The sequence below is a fragment of the Herpailurus yagouaroundi genome, unplaced genomic scaffold, assembly GCF_014898765.1.
Source record: "Herpailurus yagouaroundi ecotype Mexico unplaced genomic scaffold, PumYag 77, whole genome shotgun sequence".
Classification (NCBI taxonomy): Eukaryota; Metazoa; Chordata; class Mammalia; order Carnivora; family Felidae; genus Herpailurus; species Herpailurus yagouaroundi.
In genome coordinates, this window is record NW_024412388.1 from 5,505,114 (window position 1) to 5,526,535 (window position 21,422).

Consider the following 21,422-nt stretch of genomic DNA (forward strand, 5'->3'; position numbering starts at 1 on the left):
TTAAAAAAATAAATAAAATCCAAGTTTCTTCACGTAGCCTATGAAATCTGGGTTTCTGGTCCCTGCTGGCCCTATAGCTTCCTTCATCTGCCCTTGGTCCCCAGCCCCGGCCCTCCCTCCCATTTGCCTGGGGTCTTTGCTCCTTCTGGGAAGCACAGTGGAAGTAGATGGCTCCTCCTCCTTCTCCGGGAAGCCCTCCCTCCACCCCTTCTCAAGTGGGCTTCCCACTGGCACAGAGTCCCCCCTCCCCCATGACAGCTGTCTCCCTACCAGGCTGGGAGTACTAGGCAGGCAGGGCTCCTTCCAGCTACTTGCACAGTGGTATTCCTGGCACACAGCAGGTCCTGGTGACATTGCGTCCTTCTCGGGTTGTACTGGTCAGTCCCCTGGACTCAAAGCCCTCAGGCGGGCAGTGGGTCCTTTGTGCCCTCACATGGCCCCAGGTGCAGGGCACTGGAAGGATGCTAGTTCAGCGAACAGGTCGTTTATATTTCAGAGTCAGTCCCTTCGATGGGTTCATCAGAATCAGCCTGTTCACGGGAGCCTGGGTGGCTCAGTCGGTTAAGCATCCAATGTCGGCTCAGGTCATGAACTTGCAGTATCCGAGTTCGAGCCCTGCGTTGGGCTCTGTGCTGACATCCTGGAACCTGGAGCCTGGATTCTGTGTCTCCCTCTCTCTCTGCCCCTTCCCCACTCACTCGAATTTGTAAAGGACATATTTGACAGGCTTCAATGACAATTAATTCTAAAGACAGCTATCAGAATCAATACTGGTATAAAAAGCAGCATTCGTTTTCATGTGACTAAAATGTCAGTCTCTGGGAGCAAGAAATCCCAAACTCTAAATCCTTCACATACCTTGGCACTAAAGTCTGCCTGCATGGTTCCCAAAGAACGACATGTTATTTCATTATTAGCCTTTACAATTCAATGTTGCAAGAGTAACGTCAACTTTTTAAAAGATAAGCTTTAAAAGAAAATAAGATACAAGATAAGCGTTTTTCTTAGATATTCTTTTTTTCTGTGAAAATGGTAACTTTGTGTTTTATTATAGAATCCCTTTTTTAAAAACATCAATAATGACCAATATTCCCACCACTCCACCCCCACCCCGCAGACCGCATGTAACGCACCAGAGCTGACGCCCATTCGTACATCCCACCCACAGATGGAAATGTCTGCTCTCCACAGAAGGAAGACACTCACTTTAGCAGTTGTATGCCCTTCATGTCAAAAGTTTCCATCAGAATGACACCTTCCACCAGAGAAAAAAAAATAAAAATTTGTTCAGAAGTAACCTAAGCTTGTTTTTAAGTATTTAGAAAACCGTTTCCAACTTGTTCCTCCCTAAATATGCTCATCTATTTTTGTAAAAATGTACACTCATTTCTATTAAACTGAACTCTTGGATTCCTAAATTAACTCTTAAAGGGGATCCTATTATTCTGTTTTGATTTCTTTCCTTTGTTAACTGCCACTTAAGGAAAAAATGACTCATTCTCCAAGTTGCCGTGGTTTTCATTTTTAAATTTTACACATTTTACCAAAATCTACTATGTTAAAAGTATCATACAATCTGTGTCATAAACACAGCCTCTGTCAGCAAGGCAAAATAAACGGTGGATTTTCCGTGTTTCTCATCTGGGACAGATGAATTTAGTTGAGTTAGCGAGGGTGACCCATGATGGTAGGCCACTACCAATCCCTTTGAGGATAATGGCCAAGGGAAAATTAAACATCGGGTGTCGGAAGCGGAGAAAGGAAGCCACATCAGAATTTATTCCCAAGCCTTGTTCCTGAAGTGGCCTTTGTTATCCACAAGATTCAAAGGCAGATAAAGGTATTCCATCTACTTAAATTAAAATAACACATTTTTGATGGGGCCACCTGGGTGGCTCAGTTGGCTAAGCATCCGACTTCAGCTCAGGTCATGATCTCACGGCTCCTTAAGTTTGAGCCCCTTGTCGTGCTCTGTGCTAACAGCTCAGAGCCTGGAGCCTGCTTCAGATTCTGTGTCTCCCTCTCTCTCTGCTCCTCCCCCGTTCACGCTCTCTCTCTTTCTCAAAAATAAATAAACATTAAAAAAATTTTAAATAACACATTTTTTTCTGAACGCATATAATTTTGTCATCCACCAAAGTACTTTTAAAAATACATCCTTTAAAGAAGAGAGGAAAACAGGAATACCTATTATGACATTCAATTTCCTTCAGACAGTAATTTTCTTGGAATGTGGCTGAAGTTCAGATCCAAATCAAAGATGATAGAACCTCTGGCTGAGTCATCGGCAATCAAATTATTTTTTCTCCCCCAAGAAAAGTCATTTGGTAAAATTTGACATGCATTCATGATTTAAAATTAAAAACTTAATGTCTGCACAAACCAGGAGCAGAAGGGAACTTAACCTGACTGATTACATTTATCAAAAAATCCCCTGAAAATATCCCCTATAGATAAGATGGAAAAGACTATTTGTACTGTAGGACCAGCACTAAGTCAATCAGAAAAGACATAAAAGACAAAGGACTAGAAAGGAAGAAACTATTATTATAGTAAATAACACAATTATCTGTACAGAAAACCCCCCAAAATCTACATACGTACTACCGGAAGTAAAGGTTTAAGGGGCACCTGGGTGCTTCAGTGGGTTGAGCATCCAACTCTTGATTTCAGCTCAGGTCATGATCTCAGTCGTGAGACTGAGCCCTGTGTCAGGCTCCATGCTCAGAGTGGACTCTCTCTCTCCCCCCCTCTCTGTCTCTCTCTCTCTCCCTGCTCCTCTCCTGCTCGAGGTCTCTCTCTCAAAATAAATAAACATTAAAAAAAGAGAAGGTTTAGCAAGGAGGCTGGCTATAAACTAATAGAAACAAATCAATTATATCTTTATACTCCCACAATAAACACAATCATCTAAAAAGCAAACACAAGGGCCACCTGGCCAGCTCCGTCGGTAAAGCACGCAACTCTTGATCTCCAGGTGGTGAGTTTGAGCCCCGTGTTGGGGCGGAGACTATTTAAAAATAATAACAAATAAAAATATAACTATGGGGGCACCTGGGTGGCTCAGTCGGTTAAGCGTCCGACTCTTGGTTCCAGCTCAGGTCGTGATTTCACAGTTCATGAGTTCGAGCCCCGCATCGGGCCCTGTGCCGACAGTGTGGAGCCTGCTTGGGATTCTTACTCTCTCCCTCTCCCTCTGCCCCTCCCCTGCTCTTGCTCTCTCACTCTCCCAAAATAAATAAACTTAATAGAAAAATAAATAAAACAAAATTATAAAATAAGAAGGTGCCTAGAAATAAATCTAATAAAAGATGTACGAGCAAAGCTTCTGGAGAAACTTTATAAAACTCTGTGGGACATTGAATTAAATACTCGTATTACCGAGGATCAAGAGTTTTTATAAAGCTACTGTAACCAAGACAGTGTGGTACTGGCACAGGGACAGACTCGTTGACCAGTGGAACAGAACAGAGAGCTCAGGAACAGACCCACGGATATGGAGAACTTGGAGAAGGACAGAGGCAGTAGTGTAGATCCATGGGGAAATGATGGACCGTGGAATAAACGACACCAGGTCTGGCGGTTATCGGCATACAGGGCTCAAAATTGGACCATCACCTCCCAGCACACACAATAATCAGTTCTTGAGAGATTACACTTAAAACTTTCAGAATAAAAGGTGTGGAAGTATCTTTATGATACTGAGGCGTCGAAGGGTTTCTTTCATCAAGAAACAAAAATGTGTTGACGATATAAGAAACGAGTTGTAAACTTAACCAGAGTCAGAACTTTTTTGCCGATTACTGGAAAGACGGAGAAGGCCATAATGAAAAAGAGAAAAAAATTACAAACAAAGCAGATATTCATGATATGTACAGGCAACCAAAGATTATCGCGAATATATAAAGAATGACGAACCAATAAGAAGAAGACAACCAAGTGTTTAAAAACGAGCAAACAGGGGCGCCTGGGTGGCGCAGTCGGTTAAGCGTCCGACTTCAGCCAGGTCGCGATCTCGCGGTCCGTGAGTTCGAGCCCCGCGTCAGGCTCTGGGCTGATGGCTCAGAGCCTGGAGCCTGTTTCCGATTCTGTGTCTCCCTCTCTCTCTGCCCCTCCCCCGTTCATGCTCTGTCTCTCTCTGTCCCAAAAATAAAAATAAAAACGTTGAAAAAAAAAATTAAAAAAAAAAAAAACGAGCAAACAACATGAGCAAGAGTGTCACAAAAAGAAACACCAGTGATATAAAAACACGGGATGAGATGCTCATCAGTAATTCAGGAAATACAAAATAAGACCACAGTGAAACCGCCCTCTAAAACCCACTAGATGGGCAAAATCGAGAGTCTGCCAATCCCAGATGCTAGCAACGATGGGATTTGGTGAGGCTGACATGACCATGAGTTAGAACTATTGCTCTGAGAAGCGTTGAGCACAGTAGCAGAGTTATATTGTTCAAACATATTTTCTGGTCCTCCCTGCGCAAAGATTACGCTCTCTGCCCTGTTCGATGCCAGCCTCACCACATGACTCGCTCTAAAGGTTAGACTCTAACCAACCAGCTCTGAGCAAAGTGGCACGTATGCCTTTGCCCTGAGACGGCCAGTGTTCCAAGTAGAAGCTCCCCCTCCCCCTAAATCCGAGTGAAGTCACGTGGGACGGAGCCACTCTCAGCCTGCCGTGGCCATGTAATGATAGCAAGAAATGCTTGTTTTGTCCAAGTCCATGAAGATTGTGGGGGGGGGAGGGGGCAGGGAGGGACATTTGTTATTTCTGCATAACTTAGTTTATAAAGTTGAACATTCATATGCCCAAAGGTCCAGAAATTTCACTCGAAGGAAGTTTCCCTAGAGACACTCTTCCACAAGACACACATGAAAAAAAACATTCATACCGGGGCGCTTGGGTGGCTCAGTCGGTTAAGCATCCAACTTCGGCTCAGGTCATGATCTTGTGCATGAGTTCGAGCCCCGTATCGGGCTCTGTGCTGACAGCTCAGAGCCTGGAGCCTGTTTCAGATTCTGTGTCTCCCTCTCTCTCTGACCCTCCCCCGTACATGCTCTGTCTCTCTCTGTCTCAAAAATAAATAAAGGTTAAAAAAAAAATTCATACCAACATTGCCTATAATTGCAAAAAAAAAAAAAACAACTGCAAATGACTCACATATCTTTTGATTCAGAACGCATTGATAAATTATGGTATATTTGCAAAATTATACAATCGTTAAAATGAATGCATTCTAGTTACACACAATTATATGAATGAATCTTATAAATAGAATTTTGAGTGATTAAACCAAGTCACATACAGTGTAATATCATTGTCATAAGGCTAAAAAACAAGTGAAACTAAATAACGTAGTTTTGGAGTACATACATATGTGAGCAATGATTTTTTTTAAAGCAAGGGAATCGATCGAATTGATGTTCCTGAGAGACGGTGCCTGGAGGTGAGGTGGAGAGGTAGGCAGAAGATGAGGGAGGAAAAGCAACACGGAGAGGATGCTCTGACCTTGACCCTGACCCTATAAAGGGTCAGATGTTACATATTTTAGGCTCTGTAGAGACCATACAGTCTCTTGCACAACTACTCAACTCTGCTGTTGTGATGCAAAAGCCACCTGAGTGTGGCTGAGTGTTCCCATAAAATTTTATTTATGGACTCCGAAATTTTAACTTTACATACATACATACATACATACATACATACATGTCATGAGATATTAGTCTTATTTTGATTTGTTTTTCACAATTTAAACATGTAAAAATCACGTTTAGCTCAGAAGCCATACAAAGCCTCAGATTTGGTCCTTCGGGGTCTGCAACTTCTGCTCTCGTGGGCTATGGGCTCACGGGTGTTCATTCTAGAATTGTTCATTCCTACCCGTTTCCTCGATTAGTATATCAAATATTATGTTTAATGGTTTTAAGAATTAAAAACACATAAGCCAATTCTTTTTAATGGGCAAAACAGATGAAGGGGCTCAAGAGACACAAACTTCCAGTTGTAAAATAAATAAGGCACAGGGATGACGAGTATAGCACAGGGAGTACAGTCAATGACACTGTAATGACATCCTATGGTGACAGATTGGGACTACACTTATAATCGTGGTGAGCTTGAGTAATGTACAGAATTGAGCCACTATGTTCTACACTGGAAACGAATATAACATTGCTTGTCAATTACACTTCACTAGTAAATTAAAAAAAAAAAACATTAAACAACAACAACAACAACAAAACATAAACCCTGTCTCAGAGAGGAGAGTCACAAAGCAGAAGACACAAGGGTGGAGGGGACCACAAGATGTGCAAAGACATCCGAACTCTTTCCAAAACTCTTCCTGAAGGTCTGAGATATTTTGCCCTTGACCTCAAATTTGGGCCCTGTCATAATTTCCCTCCTCACATTAGTAGAGCTCTTTGTGTCGAATGTCTGAACCAAAGGAAGATTTGGTTGGGGGTATTTCCTGCATCTTATGGCTTTTTGTTCTATTAGCACACACACACACACACACACACACACACACACACACACAAAACGGAATTAAATTTGATTATCATTTTAGCTGGACCATTGGCCCACATGATTTCATTTGAAGTACAAGTCTCTTTAGAATTCAAAAAAAAAAAAAAAAAAAAAGAAAGAAAAGAAAAGAAAGCATCTCAAGGCTATTAAACATTATCTAGAAAATGCCCCGGTCCCACACATCCACTTAAAAGGGATACATTTTTTAAAGGCCAACCTGTTAGCATTCTGAGAAAACTTGGGGGGTAATCCTGAGTCTTATCTAGGATGGTCTTTTTCGATTTAGAAAGCTACGATAGAGGGATCACTCATGTTTCTGTGCTGATTCTTCTCAAGACAGTCCCAGCGGCTGCTTCACAGAATAGTGTGAACACACTCTCCTTCTTCTTCTTCTGGAAATCGGCAGCTACAGGCATCTTCCTCTTGGGCGGTTTGTACTGGTCTCATAAACGCTGAAAAGTAATTTAAAAGTGAGTCATCTTTTGTTGTTGGCCTTAACCATTTAACAGCCCGGTTCCATAAATCACAGTCACAGGGCATCTTCTAGCAACCGCGCTCAACTTTGATTTGAACAAGTTCATCGACAAGAAAAGCGATAGCACGCACGGAAGAGCTTTTTCTCAGGATTGTTTGCAATTTCTTTTTGCCAGTTACTCTTATTGGCCCTGAACAGTGATTGTCTTTATTTGCTGCAAGGGCTTAAAAACTCGAGCGTGAATCACTGGAGCGTAAAATTAGTCATATCCCGAACGTAAGCATAGTTTCAATTCAGCAGTGCTTATTTGAGTCTTGAGGTGCTTCGATTACACCCTAGACACTTTGTTTTGAAGAAAATGCTTATGCCACCAAGATATTAGATACTCCCACCACTTCCATCTCTGCAATGAAAGAACTGATTTGCGCATTCGCTCCCAGGTTTCCTTTGACGCGTTGGTGTGAAGTAATTTGTGTTACCAACGAGCAGCTCGGCATCTTAAACTGGGTTTTATTTTTTTGAGTAGCGTGACGAAGCAAAAGCGCCTGCCTCGATATCACACGCTTCTTACTGTAAAAAATCACCGAAGGGAATGACCTCACCCAGACGGCAACCGCGTGTGCTCCTGACTTTGCTTCCCCTTCACAAGAAGAACGACTAAAGACTATTCAAGGGTTGGGGCGCCTGGGTGGCTCAGTCGGTTAAGCGACCGACTTCGGCTCGGGTCATGATCTCGCGGTCCGTGAGTTCGAGCCCCACGTCGGGCTCTGTGCTGACAGCCCCGAGCCTGGGGCCTGTTTCAGATTCTGTGTCTCCCTCTCTCTGACCCTCCCCTGTTCACACTCTGTCTCTCCCTGTCTCAAAAATAAATAAATGTTAAAAAAAAAAAAAAAAAAAAAGACTATTCAAGGGCAAGACACCACTGGCAGAACCCCAGGACGCAGGGGTGAGGCCGAAGCATGCCCCACCTCGACACTACAGAGGTCAAGACAGACTGTATTAGAAGAGTGAGAGAAGCAGCCGCTGTTGACCTCAATGCCCCTCCATCAGGCCAGCACAGCACCACACAGAGAGGTTCTCCCTGAGCCTCCGGCCCCTCCAGTGCCAAAGAAAAGGGAACCCCCAGGGGACCACCAGCCTCTCCCAGCACTAGGGCCGCTTTGCGGGAGCCCCTGCTCTGATCTCACGCCACTGGGATGGCAGAGGAATCTTCAGGGTCCAACCACTGGGAACCTGACGGCAGCGGAGAAGGGGGAGGCGCTTATGGCCACCAGCGCACAGATCCTGGCCTACGGAGTACGTACTTGAGAAACCCGAGTAGCAAACACGACCAGTAGCTTTGTTTTTCTGCAGAGCCAAGTTGAGGGCTCACCCTGAACAGGGAAGCTGACAGGGTGCAAATCTGCCTGATTCAGACCCTCGAGCAAGGGGGTTTGGCCTCCAGAGAGCCTGGTTTGCCCAGGCCCAGGCAAGGAGCTGAACCACAGCTCCACCTGCTGTGGGGAATGTCTTCCAGCCCCATGTGACCTGAAGGGCCAGCGACAACTCCTGCAAGCCCAAATTCAATAGCCGGCGAAAGTATCTTTCAGGAATGAAGGGGAAATCAAGACACTCTCGGCTGAAAAACTAAGAGAATTTGACACCAGAAGTTCTAGCCAGCACATGGGGCTCCTGGGTAGCTCAGTCGGTTGAGCATCTGACTTTGGATCAGGTCACGATCTTACGGCTCATGAGTTCGAGCCCCGCGTCAGGCTCTGTGCTGACAGCTCAGAGCCTGGAGCCTGCTTCAGATTCTGTGTCTCCCTCCCTCTCTGCCCATCCCCTGCTCACGCTCTCTCTCTCTCTCTCTCTAAACTAAGTAAATGTTTAAAAAATTGAAAAAAAAACCAAACAAGTTCTAGTCAGCACAGTAAGTCAAGAAAAAAAAAAAGACATGCAGTTTGGAAAGGAAAAAATACAATCGTCTCTATTTGCAGATGACATTATGGTCCATGTAAAATCCCCGGGAATTCACAAAATCCTCCCATGACAAACAAGTGAGTTCAACAAAATCAGAATACTAGATCAAGTTACAAAAATCAACTGTATTCCGATAATAGTAGCAATGAGGAGGTGGAAACCAAAATTTAAGATACAAGACCACTTGCAATTGTTAAGAAACTTTAAATGCTAAGGCCTAAAGTTATCCAAATACGTACAGGACTTCTGTGCTGAAAACCACACAATGCTGATAAAAAATAAAAGAAAATATACATAAATTGGAGAGACATATTTTGTTGCACTGGAACACTTTACCTAGTAAAGACATCAGTTCTCACCAAATTAATATACAGGCTGAACACAACTGGTTTCAGAATCCCAGCTGACTTTTTTGTAGATACAGATAAGATTGTCCTAAAATTTATATGGCAATGAGAAGGAACTAGGACAGCCGAAACAATTTTTAAAAAGGAGACTAAAGTGGCAAGAATCCACCGACCCTCTACCTAAACTCAAAACTTGTTTTATAGCTGCTGTAATCAAGACTGTGTGGTATGGGCAGGGAATAAACACACAGATCAGTCGAACGAAAGAGAGAAACCAGAAATAGCACCCACGCAAGTACCGCCAACTGATTTTTTGACCAAGTCACAAAAGCAATTCACTGAAGAAGGATGGATGCTTTCAACAAATGATACTGGAACAAGTGGACATCCCCAGGCAAAGTAAGTAGATAAATAAATGAATAGGTAACACTGAAAAAAATCTTGATGTAAACCTTTCACACCTTATATAGCACTTAGCTAAAATTAAACCATGGATTTCAATGTAAAACATTTAGAAGATGACACAGGAGAAAATAAAAATCTTTGCGATCCAGAACTTGAAGAGTTCTCAGACGTGACTCCATAAATTAAAACAAAACAAAACAAAAAACTGGCAAGTTGGATTTATCGAAATTAAAACCTTTCTCTCTAGGGGCACCTGGCTGGCTCAGTCGGTGGAGCACGCGACTCTTGACCTCAGGGTTGTGAGGCGGGGTCCCATGTTGGGTGTCGCGATGACTTAAAAATAAAATCTTTAAAAAAATAAAAGTAAAGTAAAACCTTTTTCTCTGCAGAAGACCCTGGGAAGAGGAACAAAAGGCAAGCTGCAGAGTGGGGCCAAACAATGAAACCACACACCTGACGAAGGACTCATCTAGAAGATATGAAGAACTCTCAAATGTCAACAGTAAGACAGGCAAACAAAAGTCCAATCGGAAAGCAGACCGAAGGCATGAAGGAACCTTTCACTGAGGAAAACGCACAGATGGAAAGTCCGTACATGAAAAGATGTTTGTTCGCTCCCTAGGGCAAGGCAACTGAAGACCAAAGTAATCCACCACCGTAGGCCTCTTCGAAAAGCTGCGTAAGACACCGTGGCTGCACAAAATGCTGGTAAGGATGAGGAGACGTTTTTCACTCACACCGCTGGTGCAATGTCAAAGGGCACGACTCCTCTGGAAAATAGTTCAGCAGTTTCTTCAAACAACAAACATACGCCTACCATATGACCCAGAAATTGCCCTCCTGGGCATTTATGCCAGAGATGCAAAAATGTAAGTCCACGCGAAACTTGTGCGCGATTACTCACAAAGACTTTACATGCAATAGTGAGAAACTGGAACAACCAAAATGTCTCTCAGGAGGTGAATGGTCAAACAAACCAAGGTTCATTGATGCCACGGAATGCTGGTCGATGGTAAAGGAAAAACAAAAAAAAAGGCCGCTGTGGAAGCACATTAGACCTCGGGATCTCAGGGACATCGACCTGAGTGAAAAAAATCCATTCTTAAAAGGTCACACGCTTATAATCCACTTATTATATTGCATGCTTCTATCTATATCACCTTCTTAGAGTGTCAGGTGTAGGAAATAGACTCGTGACTGCCAGGAGTTGGGGCGGGGGGAGGAAGCGGATGTGACCACAGGGGACCTGCAGGATGGGGATCCTTGCGGGGAGGGGACAGTTCTGTATTGATTGTGCCAGAGTTTATGCCAGTCCACGCGCTGTGATCAGGTGACAGACAGCTGTGCACACACGACACGCCAATGTCAACTGCCCGGTTCGGATATTGTGCTACGGTTACAGAGGATGCAACCCCATGAGTGGCACGCGAGACTTTTCTATACTGTCTTTACAACGTCCCGTACACCTATAGTTATTTCAAAACAGAAAGTTTGTGTAAACGACCTAAAACCTTAAAAAATGGATTACAGTTCATCGCATCTCACTAATTGCCCATCACTACTCTCCCGAAGCATTTTTATAAAGAACTCCATTGTAACCGGGGCTGAAGGTGGGAAGGATAACTCTTTAAATCAGAGAGAGGTTTTGGTAAGAGCTGAGGGGGGATAACTCTGTTTTCCCGTGCATTGCGGGATTTTAGCAGCCTCCCTGACTCCTTTCACCAGGTGCCCTCCACCCTCCACCCCCTCAAGGTTGTGACCACTCAAACTGTCTCCAGACATTGCCAAATTGCCAAATTGCCCCTGCTCGAAACCATTGTGCTGTACTAACCCCCAAAAGAGAAACTTTTCCTTTCTGCTATAAACACTCTTGCCTCAAAAGAGCTCATAACAAATACAACTGTGTGGGTCTTACGTCGTTTGAATAAATACAGGAGTTTCTTTCTGCTGTGTTTAACAATAGAGAAACGGAGTGCCAGAAAGAACACCAGGAACAACACGGCAGCTGACATCAGCGCAAGGAAGACGATGAGGATCCGGGAGGTAGGACCTTCAAAAAAGAGCAAAAGGAAAAATGCAAAATGCATGCAGATACACAGTTTTGCAAATATGCTCATATCTACATAGGTATAGGTTACACTGGTAAACCCCCATTCGCAAAGACAAGTGGTACCTTGGACATCTTGAACCAGCTAACCTGATCAACTTGCCTGCGTATAAGAGACCTCTTTTTAAAAACCTAAGTAATTTTCCTAGAGGCCCACACACATTAAGTGCTTTGGCTTCTCTAGAATATAGAAAATATGGGACTCCATAGCCGCCTTTATTTCGCATTATCAAAGGTGAGGTGTTTGGGTCAGGTCTCACCTTGCTCTGCTTACTAAGGTGTGTGTCAAACTGCATGACAAACACTTGAAGAAAACTGGTGGGCTTCTAGATGCCAGGATACAAGAAGGGAGGCACGGACGAGGTGCCTGTCGTAGGCAGAGATGTGAGACATCACGGCACTGGGGCGACTTCGATTCCAATCGGAAGAGCCATAATACATTCCCTCCGATTTAATAGCAAGGAGTCACCTACCTGGGTCTCTTGCAGGGGCGGGTATGGTGGCAGAGGTTGTACGTGGAAAGAAGTCGGACGAAGCTGGTCCACATAGCACATCACGTTCCTTCGTCCCGTTCACAAGTACAGACTTGCCATCCAACGAACAGCTTAGACGGTCCAATGAAAAGAGTTCAGAGAATTAATTTAGGTACAGATCATTCTCTTTAAAAATACTGACATTTCCCATCCAATAAAGCAGCCTAGTGACAAAGCCGTGTGGGTCTGGGTTCATAAAGATATTGTGGAAAATGCCCATTTGACTGGCTGGCTTCCTCCAGCTTTTACGGCTCTCCGTAGTTCATCCTATTCTACCCACCTAACTGGATTCTTCTTTCTTCCCAGGCTGCGGAGCCTTGTCCCTTGACAGCTTGGTTCACTGTTGGGACTGGTTAGTCTCTCACCCTCCATTTCCTTTTTTTTTTTTTTTTTTTTTTTAGTTTTTTAATCTTTATTTATTTTTGAGAGAGACAGAGCATGAGTGGGGGAGGGGCAGAGAGAGAGGGAGACACAGAATCTGAAGTATGTTCCAGGCTCCAAGCTGTCAGCACAGAGCCTCACATGGGGCTTGGACCCAAGGACCGTGAGATCATGACCTGAGCTGAAGTCGGTACTTGACCGACTGAGCCACCCAGGTGCCCCAGATCACCCTTAATTTCTTAAACGTATTTGACCATGTCTGGCATATATGAAGGACAGACAACCTGGCATAAGCGTTAGGAGTTCTTAACCCTAGGACCTGTTGGCATCAGACAGACTAGGGTTTGAACCCAGGGTCTGTCCCTTTGCAGAATGACCATGGGCAAGTTAGAAAATCTCTCTGGGCCTCAGTTTTCTCATCTGCAAAATAAGGAATACGTGCCCCCCCGGATTTTGTGAAGAGCAAATGAATGGCCCCAAGGACACACTTTTATGGGCTGGACTCTATGAACCCAGACCCACACATCCCAATAAATGGAAGCTATCATCATCACTGTCACCATCACCATCATCATCATTGTCCTTATTTCTTTTCCCCTGTCCCTTTACCTAATGTAAACCCACTCATTCTCCAAAGCCCAGTTCATTCCCACTTTCCACGCAGACTCGCTGACTTCTCTGAACTACTTGTGTCATAAGACGTTAAAAACAACAACACTTTTCCAATCTGTATGAACCAATATTTTTGTAAAACCTAAGAATGTAAATGTAAAATAATAAAATGATTTTCCAGTAAGGGTGGCTAGCCTGGGTGGCTCAGTTGGTGAAGCGTCCAACTCTTGATCTCAGCTCAGGTTTTGATCTGGGGGTTGTGAGTTCAAGCCCCGTGCTGGGCTCTGCACTGGGTGTGAAACCTACTTATAAAATAAAAAAATAAAAATAAAAATAAAGATTTTCTAGCCAGAAAATCAAATGAAGAAAGAACAAAGGCATACAAAATACAAGACCTAAATTTTTATTAGGTGACTCTGCCGATTACCTCAAAAGTTTCTACATGCTTATTCTTTTAAAAAAAATTTTTTTTAACGTTTATTTATTTTTGAGACAGAGAGAGACAGAGCATGAATGGGGAGGGTCAGAAAGAGGGAGACACAGAATCTGAAACAGGTTCCAGGCTCTGAGCTGTCAGCACAGAGCCCGACGCGGGGCTTGAACTCATGGACCGCGAGATCATGACCTGAGCTGAAGTCGGCCGCTTAACCAACTGAGCTACCCAGGCGCCCCAGCATGAATGGGGGGAGGGCCAGAGAGAGAGGGAGACACAGAATCCGAAGCAGGCTCCAGACTCTGAGCTGTCAGCACAGAGCCCGATGTGGGGCTTGAACTCACAGAGCATGAGATCATGACCTGAGCCAAAGTTGGACGCTCAACCGACTGAGCCCCCCAGGCGCCCCTCTACATGCTTATTCTTAATGTGTGTGGTGTTCTTGCCACGGACAACCAACTGTCTGTAGGTCAGCACCCATCCGCGGACCACAATTTGAGTAGCTCTGGTCCTGATCACACAAGGCAACAAGCATATTCTCATGTATGCTGTTGGCTGTTTTACTTCTGTGATGGTCGTGTCTGTCCAGGTAGATGTTATGTTTTTGGGGGTAGGAAATACACTTTACCCTTCCTGTACAATTCTCAGTGCTGGCATTGTACTTGAAGATGGGCTGATCGATGAGGAAAGTAAGAGGCAGCAAAGAGATTGGAAGGCAACAGAACAGAACAGCTGGGGCTGAGGGGCTGATAGTAACAAAGTTCCAGCAAATCTGAGCTAAATGCTCTGGGCGTTGCTTCTGGAGAAAATGCCCACTTTGTGCATCAAATCACTATTACCTCATACTGCTCCCATGCTGTCTATTCATATGTCCTTCTATACCTATACTTGATAGATTTTTTAAGTAGGCTCCAAGGCCACGTAAAGGCTTGAACTCACAACACTGAGATCAGGAGTCACGCGCTCCACCAACTGAGCTAGTCAGGGTCCCCTGTATACTGGATAGATTTTTAAAAGCTTCAGTGAAAACATTCTTTTTCTTTAAAAAGGTTAACCCAGAGGGGCGCCTGGGTGGCTCAGTTGGTTAAGCGTCCGGCTTCGGCTCAGGTCATGATCTCGCGGTACTTGAGTTCGAGACCCGCGTCGGGCTCTGTACTGATGGCTCAGAGCCTGGAGCCTGCTTCGGATTCTGTGTGTGTGTCTCTCTCTTTGTCCCTCCCCCGCTCACACTCTGGCTCTTTCTCTCTCAAAAATGAAAAAAACATTAAAAAAAACCAAAAAGGTTAACCCAGATTTTTTATTTTGAAAGCAAAAGGAAATTATACATACTTTGTCCAGGGTCGACAGGTCCCATGTTTCTGATCATTAAATGTCCCAAAGCAGCAGTCTTTACAACCTTGCATAAAAATTAAAGCAACAATAAGAAAGGGAATATTTTCATGATTTTATAGCTCTCTCTGAGATGAACATAATTACATAATAATAAAGGCATTAACTTAGTACAATCTACACAGATTGTTCAACAATGCTCCTGGAAACGAACCCCCAAGATGATTAAAATTTTCATTCTAATTGTACATAGAGGATTTTATATATATGTAGAGAATGTATGAAAATACATAATCCTGGTGAATAACAAATGTTGAAATTTCAAGTTTTTTCCATTGATTGCAAAATAATTTTGTAAACATCATAGACTTGACTCAGTGGTTCATTGTGTGTTACTTGAAGGTTCTACTAATCTATGTTCTACTTTATATTCAAAGGACCAAGACCTAAATCAATGACACACATCTAGAGAACAGACTTGCACTAGATTGAGGAAGAGTGAACTTACCTTCTTTGGTTAATTCTTGTCCTTGTTTACAATCCTGCTCACACATGGTACATCTTTCCCCCAAGCAGTGGAATCCTGAGATGCACTCACACTCTGCATTGCTGGTGGGGGAACACATTTTCTTGGTCCTGAAAACACCTACAAAGTTTCCCAATGTTACATTACACTTGACCTCTGAACCCAGGAAGAAAATTTATGTTCTGTGATTTATTTTATTTTTATTTTTATTTTTTCAACGTTTATTTATTTTTTGGGACAGAGAGAGACAGAGCATGAACGGGGGAGGGGCAGAGACAGAGGGAGACACAGAATCGGAAACAGGCTCCAGGCTCTGAGCCATCAGCCCAGAGCCTGACGCGGGGCTCGAACTCCCGGACCGCGAGATCGTGACCTGGCTGAAGTCGGACGCTTAACCGACTGTGCCACCCAGGCGCCCCTGTTCTGTGATTTAAAAAAAAACAAACAAAAAACCATGCTCAAAAACAAACAAACCCAAAAAACAAAACAAAACAAAAACAAAAACAAAAAAAACAAAAATAAAACAAAACAAGGCAAAAAAAAAATAAAACAAAACCAAAAACAAAAAAAAAGCCACATGCTCACTCTATTTACAATGTTCCCAATGACCTTCAAGTATAAAGTTTCTTTTTAAATCTCTACAGAAAACATTTTTACATCTTCCCAATTAAAAGCTTCTCTCTTGTCAGATATGTGTTTCCTCTAATATTTAAAAGCTCAATCCACAAATTACTGCTTTTACAGTGAATTATTTTACTGGACTTGCCTTTTGACAAAGGAACCAGCCTATTTAACACTTAACACTTTCCATCGAAATCAATACACTAGGGAATTAGAACCTGTCCTCCCAACACAGGTCCCGGTAAACAATACATCTTTTTTTTTTTTTTTTTTTAGTGTTTATTTATTTCTGAGACAGAGACAGAGCATGAGTGGGGGAGGGGCAGAGAGAGAGAGGGGGAGGCACCGAATCCCAAGCAGGCTCCAGGCTCTGAGCCATCAGCACAGAGCCCGACGCGGGGCTCGAACTCACAGACCGCGAGATCATGACCCGAGCCGAAGTCGGACTCTCAACCGACAGAGTCACCCAGGCGCCCCAACAATACATCTTTTGAATCTTACCTTCACACTGCCTGCATATGTCACAGGCCCTCTGTCCACTGGTGCTGGAGAAACTATTTGAAGGGCAAGCAATGCAGATGTGATCCTTGTTTTTCTCACAGAAAGTACCTAGGAAGGTGGATAATGGCTGTACGTGTTTGACAATGGACAGGCATCACCCGAAGTATCGTGACGTTGACAGGAAAACTAGAATACGAACCAATGATTCTCGTCTCTGGCTGGTGCAGCCCTACACTTTCTTTTGGTGGACTTTCTAGAACTGCAATATTGCCCTTAGCATAGCCACAGAGCTACAACTAAACGAAGTGTAGATATCGCAACAGAGAAACCAATAGAAAGAGCACAGTTTCCTTCCTCTGCTGAACAAAAAACAATGATATCTCTTGATGGCCCCAGGAGACCAATACGACCGATTCAGGGGATCAGTATACTAACAACGTTCGTGTGTCTGCTCTTCCCTACTCTGTGAAGCCTCCTGCCACGGCTTGTGCCCTGCTGTGCCCCCTGCTGAGCACAGATCCTTACAGATAAGGCTGACACTTACCAAGGTCTTGCCATGTGCCATGCACGGTTCACCACAGTGAACAGTTGATCATATGTTCTTCCCAGCAAAGCTGGGAGATAGGATCTTTTATTATCCCCAGAGGACAAAGCTGGGGCACAAGAGAATAAGTGACATGGCTGCTATGTCCACCCAGCTAAAATGTAGCATCCAAGAAATATGTGTAAATGAATTAATACAACATCATTGAAACAGAGCTCATTAGCCCTGACTACTAGACTAACCGAACCATGGTGTTCAACAGGATAGATCAAACACACATGCCAATTTGGTTCTTACCTGCTGGGCATTTGCTACAAGAATCCTGCATTGGTCTCGTCCTCTCAAAATTCATGACCAGCAACACGGTAGCCAATATGTTGTAATAGCCACTGCCCATGATGAAATCTTGCATAGATGGGATACAAGCAAGGCAGATTCCAGAAGGATTTTAGTCAAAGTAGCTGGTTTCGCAAATACCACTCTGCAAAAGGTAAAACATTTCAAGAATGAGATGGTTCCTCCTTTTTAGAATTACCTGCATTTGGACCATTACCATTGCAATTCCATAAGACCGTAACTTGGGGTTTTTTCCGAAACAATCGCTGATGGAATGTTATGGAAAAGGTGGCGAATTCATAGACGTGTCTACAATCAGACAGGCCTGACTACACACACAGCCTTGTGCAGGCTGGCCAAAGTCTAAGAGCACGCTTTCCAACATATTTTGCCAAAATGCAGAAATAGCAATAGCAAGAACTTTTGGGGACTTTCATGGACACTTAGCACTGACGTCCAGATTTCAACAATGCCAGCTGCTTGCTGCCTCTGAGACAGAGTTCTTAAAATGACAATCTGTCAGTCGACAATCTGCTGTCATATCTGACAGTTCAGCTCAGTGGGAAGGCATCTCATTATTACTCTTCCCCCCTTGTCAGAACAATACGTGAAAATCTCAACACCGAATCGCTAAAATATTGAAGCACCTCTCTGCTCAGCTGATTATCATATTTTCTTAATAGACATGTATTTGCCCATTTTGAGGTCTGAAGCTCATATAGTAACAAAGCTCAGAAGAATGAAATCTCCTGAGGCCAGGTTCTTGGGCCTTATGTAATAGGCTATGGATCAACAGTTATTAGAAGTTGGAAGGAAAAAAGTCTAGACCTGGAGAAACAGAATAAAGCCTCTATCCCCACCCCGACTCCATTCCCCCGACTGCCCCAAACGGACAAACCTTGAGATCTCAGGGCTGGTGAAGAACTTTCCACTCCTTGATCTTCAGAGCTGCGAGGTTCTGACTCTTGAGGAGAGCTGCCAGGTCAAACCCAAGAGTTTGGTGACTCAGCCGGGGGCGGGGCCTTGTGGGAAATCCCCGCCACAACTCTGTGAGGTTGCTCACTTGATATCTGCTGACCCCAAAATCCCCCAGAGCCCCCGTCCCCACTTGATAATGGCACTTCAAACCATTTCTTGGAAGCAGCTCTCTACTGTTAGGACATCTCTCTGATGACTTTGGGAAAAGGGTTTTGTCATTTTTTAAAAGAATCTTCCATGTCAAAACCTTTAATGGGTCCCGAACATCTTTGAGGTGTTAGGGATGAAGCCCACCTCTTAGATAAATACCAGCACTTTCGCCATACCCTGCCTCTTACCTGTATAATCATGATGATTCTATAGCTGTAACTCATTGAGTGCACTGATGTACCAGGCATCGCATAAGCCCTTTAATGAATACGGTCCTCAGAAGACCCCCAGGAGTTGATGTCATCATCATTATTAGAACGGCACTATGCAAATGAGAACATTGAGCCTATGAGTCTAGCCAGACCATCAGCAGGACGGGGAGCCAGGATTAGAACCCAGGTCAACCTGATTCCTTTCTACTGGGCTCCTTGCTGTGTGGGTGAGATGCGGGAAGGAGGAGGGAGAAATAGCATAGAACTTATGTGGCGGATGACTTCAGGTAAAGTTGAGAGCTACGAGGGTTTTTCAGAAAACCATTATTTCCGTTTTTGTTTTCCAAACGGAAGAAGAGGAAGGGGAGAGCAGGGGAAGGAGAGGTGGAGGAGGTGGTCAGGCAGGAGGAAGAGGAGGAGGGTGTTCCAGAGATACTAAGAAGAACCTGTCCAGTATCGAGAGGCTAGGGGCCCTCAGGAAGACAACCAAGGGAACTGTAGAGCAAGAGTGGTTTCAACGAGAACAGATGGTTTTCTGTTAGGATCCAAACAGAAAAGAACTATTGCCCCCCAGGAGACATGGGGGCTTGGGGTCTCCCCCCAGGAGAGATGGGGTATGAAGAGAGGGGAGGAGGGAGCGAATGCTTAGTAAACACTTGCTATGTGCTAAGCACTTTACATGTTTCCCTGACTCCCATCATGCCACCGTGCTCCTTAGAAACTTTCAGTGGCTCCCTGTTGTCCACAAAACAAAACAAAGTGGAAAGAAAAGCTGGATCCCATGGTCCAGAGGGCCCAATATTCAAGGACCTCTGAGACCTGATCTGAAGTCCCCGTTTAAAAAAATTAATGGGGCGCCTGGGGGCGCTCAGCTGGTTGAGTGTCCGCCTTCTGCTCAGATCATGATCTCACAGTTCGTGAGTTCCAGCCCCGCACTGGGCTCTGCACTGACAGCTCGGAGCCTGGAGCGTGCTTCGGATTCTGTGTCTCTCTCTCTCTCTCTGCCCCTCTGCCGCTCACGCTCTGTTTCTGTCTCTTTCTCTCAAAAATAAATAAACATTAAAAAGTAAATTAATTAAGATATACCTCAAATAGCATAAATTTCACTATTTTGCTTTATTATTATTTTTTATTTATTTTGAGAGAGAGACAGTACAAGCAGGGGAGGGGCAGAGAGAGAGGGAGAGAGAATCCCAAGCAGGCTCCATGCCGTCAGTGCAGAGCCCGTCACGGTGCTTGTCTCATGAAGCGTGAGATCATGACCTGAGCCAAAACCAAGAGTTGGCCACTCAACCGACCGAGCCATGCAGGTGCCCCAAATTTCACTAAAGTGTACATTTCAGTGCATTTTGGTACATTCACTAGATTTTGCAACTATCATCAGTATATAAATGCAGAACATTTTCATCCCTCCAAAAAGATACACATGAGCAGTCAGTCACTCCCCAGCATACCCCGGTAACCGCCAATCTGTTTTCTGTCTCTATGAATCTGCCCGTTCTAGATGCTCCCTGTTCACAGAATCATACAGTGTCTTGTCTTTTGCATCAGGCTTCTCTCACTTAGCACGTTTACTCAATATCCTTGCGTGTATCAGGACTTCATTCTTTTTCACAGCTGCGTAATATTCCGCCGCACTGAGGTCCGCATGTTGTCTAGCCATTCGTCAGTCGATGGACATTTGAATTGTTCCACTTTTGACTACTATGAATAATGGCGCCATGAATATTTGCGTACACGTTTTTGTACGAGCAGGTTTTCAGTTCCCGGGTGCATACCTAGGCGTGAGATTGCTGCATTGTATGGTAATTCTGTTTCGCTTTTTGAGGAATTGCCAGACTTTTTTCTCCGGCAGCTGCACCATTATGTATCCCCCACCAGCAGTGCGTGGGATTCCAATCTCCCCACAGCCTTGCTAGCACTTGTTATTTTTCCGTTCTTTAAATTTTTTTTATTTCTTATTTTAGAGAGAGAGAGGGTAAGAACATGCTCGAGTGGTGGGGGAAGCGGGGAGGGCAGAGGGAGAGAGAGAGAATCTTAAGTTCAGTGTGGAGCCTGACACAGGGCTCAATCCCACCACCCTGGGATCATGACCTGAGCTGAAATCAAGAGTCGGATGCTCAACCGACTGAGCCACCCAGGCGCCCTCCGTTTGTTTTTTTAAGCGTATTTAAAAAAACATTTTTTTAGGGGTGCCTGGGTGGCTCAGTCAGTTGAGCATCCGACTTCGGCTCAGGTCACGATCTCACGGTCCGTGAGTTCTAGCCTCGCGTCGGGCTCTGTGCTGACAGCTCGGGGCCTGGAGCCTGCTTCGGATTCTGTGTCTCCCTCTCTCTCTGCCCCTCCCCCACTCATGCTCTCTCTGTCAAAAATTAATAAACATTAAAAAAATTTTTTTAATTTTTTAATGTTTATTTATTCTTTGAGAGAGACAGAGACAGAGTG

General features: G+C 44.2%; 1 protein-coding gene across 2 annotated transcripts; it reads right to left on the minus strand.

Annotated features, from left to right (window-relative positions):
* Positions 1-5,165: 5,165 nt before the first annotated feature.
* TNFRSF9 (TNF receptor superfamily member 9) lies at positions 5,166-19,869 on the minus strand. Of its 2 annotated transcripts, none has more exons than XM_040460169.1 (8): positions 18,536-19,866; positions 17,599-17,782; positions 16,758-16,865; positions 15,618-15,755; positions 15,110-15,176; positions 12,295-12,425; positions 11,630-11,764; positions 5,166-6,980 (listed from the first exon to the last, which is right to left on the minus strand). In XM_040460169.1, exons 2-8 carry the CDS (start codon positions 17,711-17,713, stop codon positions 6,883-6,885), a joined length of 792 nt encoding a protein of 263 aa, XP_040316103.1. In that variant the 5' UTR covers positions 17,714-17,782; positions 18,536-19,866; the 3' UTR covers positions 5,166-6,882. The 2 variants fall into 2 exon arrangements, with proteins under 2 accessions (XP_040316103.1, XP_040316111.1); XM_040460177.1 differs by lacking the exon at positions 5,166-6,980 and adding an exon at positions 11,034-11,180 and having other exon boundaries at positions 18,536-19,869.
* Positions 19,870-21,422: the final 1,553 nt, after the last annotated feature.

Excerpts from the sequence above, each read along its gene's own strand:
- TNFRSF9 (XM_040460169.1), bottom strand. The coding sequence starts at position 17,713 with ATGCAAGATTTCATCATGGGCAGTGGCTATTACAACATATTGGCTACC. Across the intron at positions 15,177-15,617 it reads ACAAGAATTAACCAAAGAAG|GTTGTAAAGACTGCTGCTTT; the intron begins GTAAGTTCACTC and ends TTTTTATGCAAG. Across the intron at positions 11,765-12,294 it reads CGCCCCTGCAAGAGACCCAG|GTCCTACCTCCCGGATCCTC; the intron begins GTAGGTGACTCC and ends TCTTTTTTGAAG.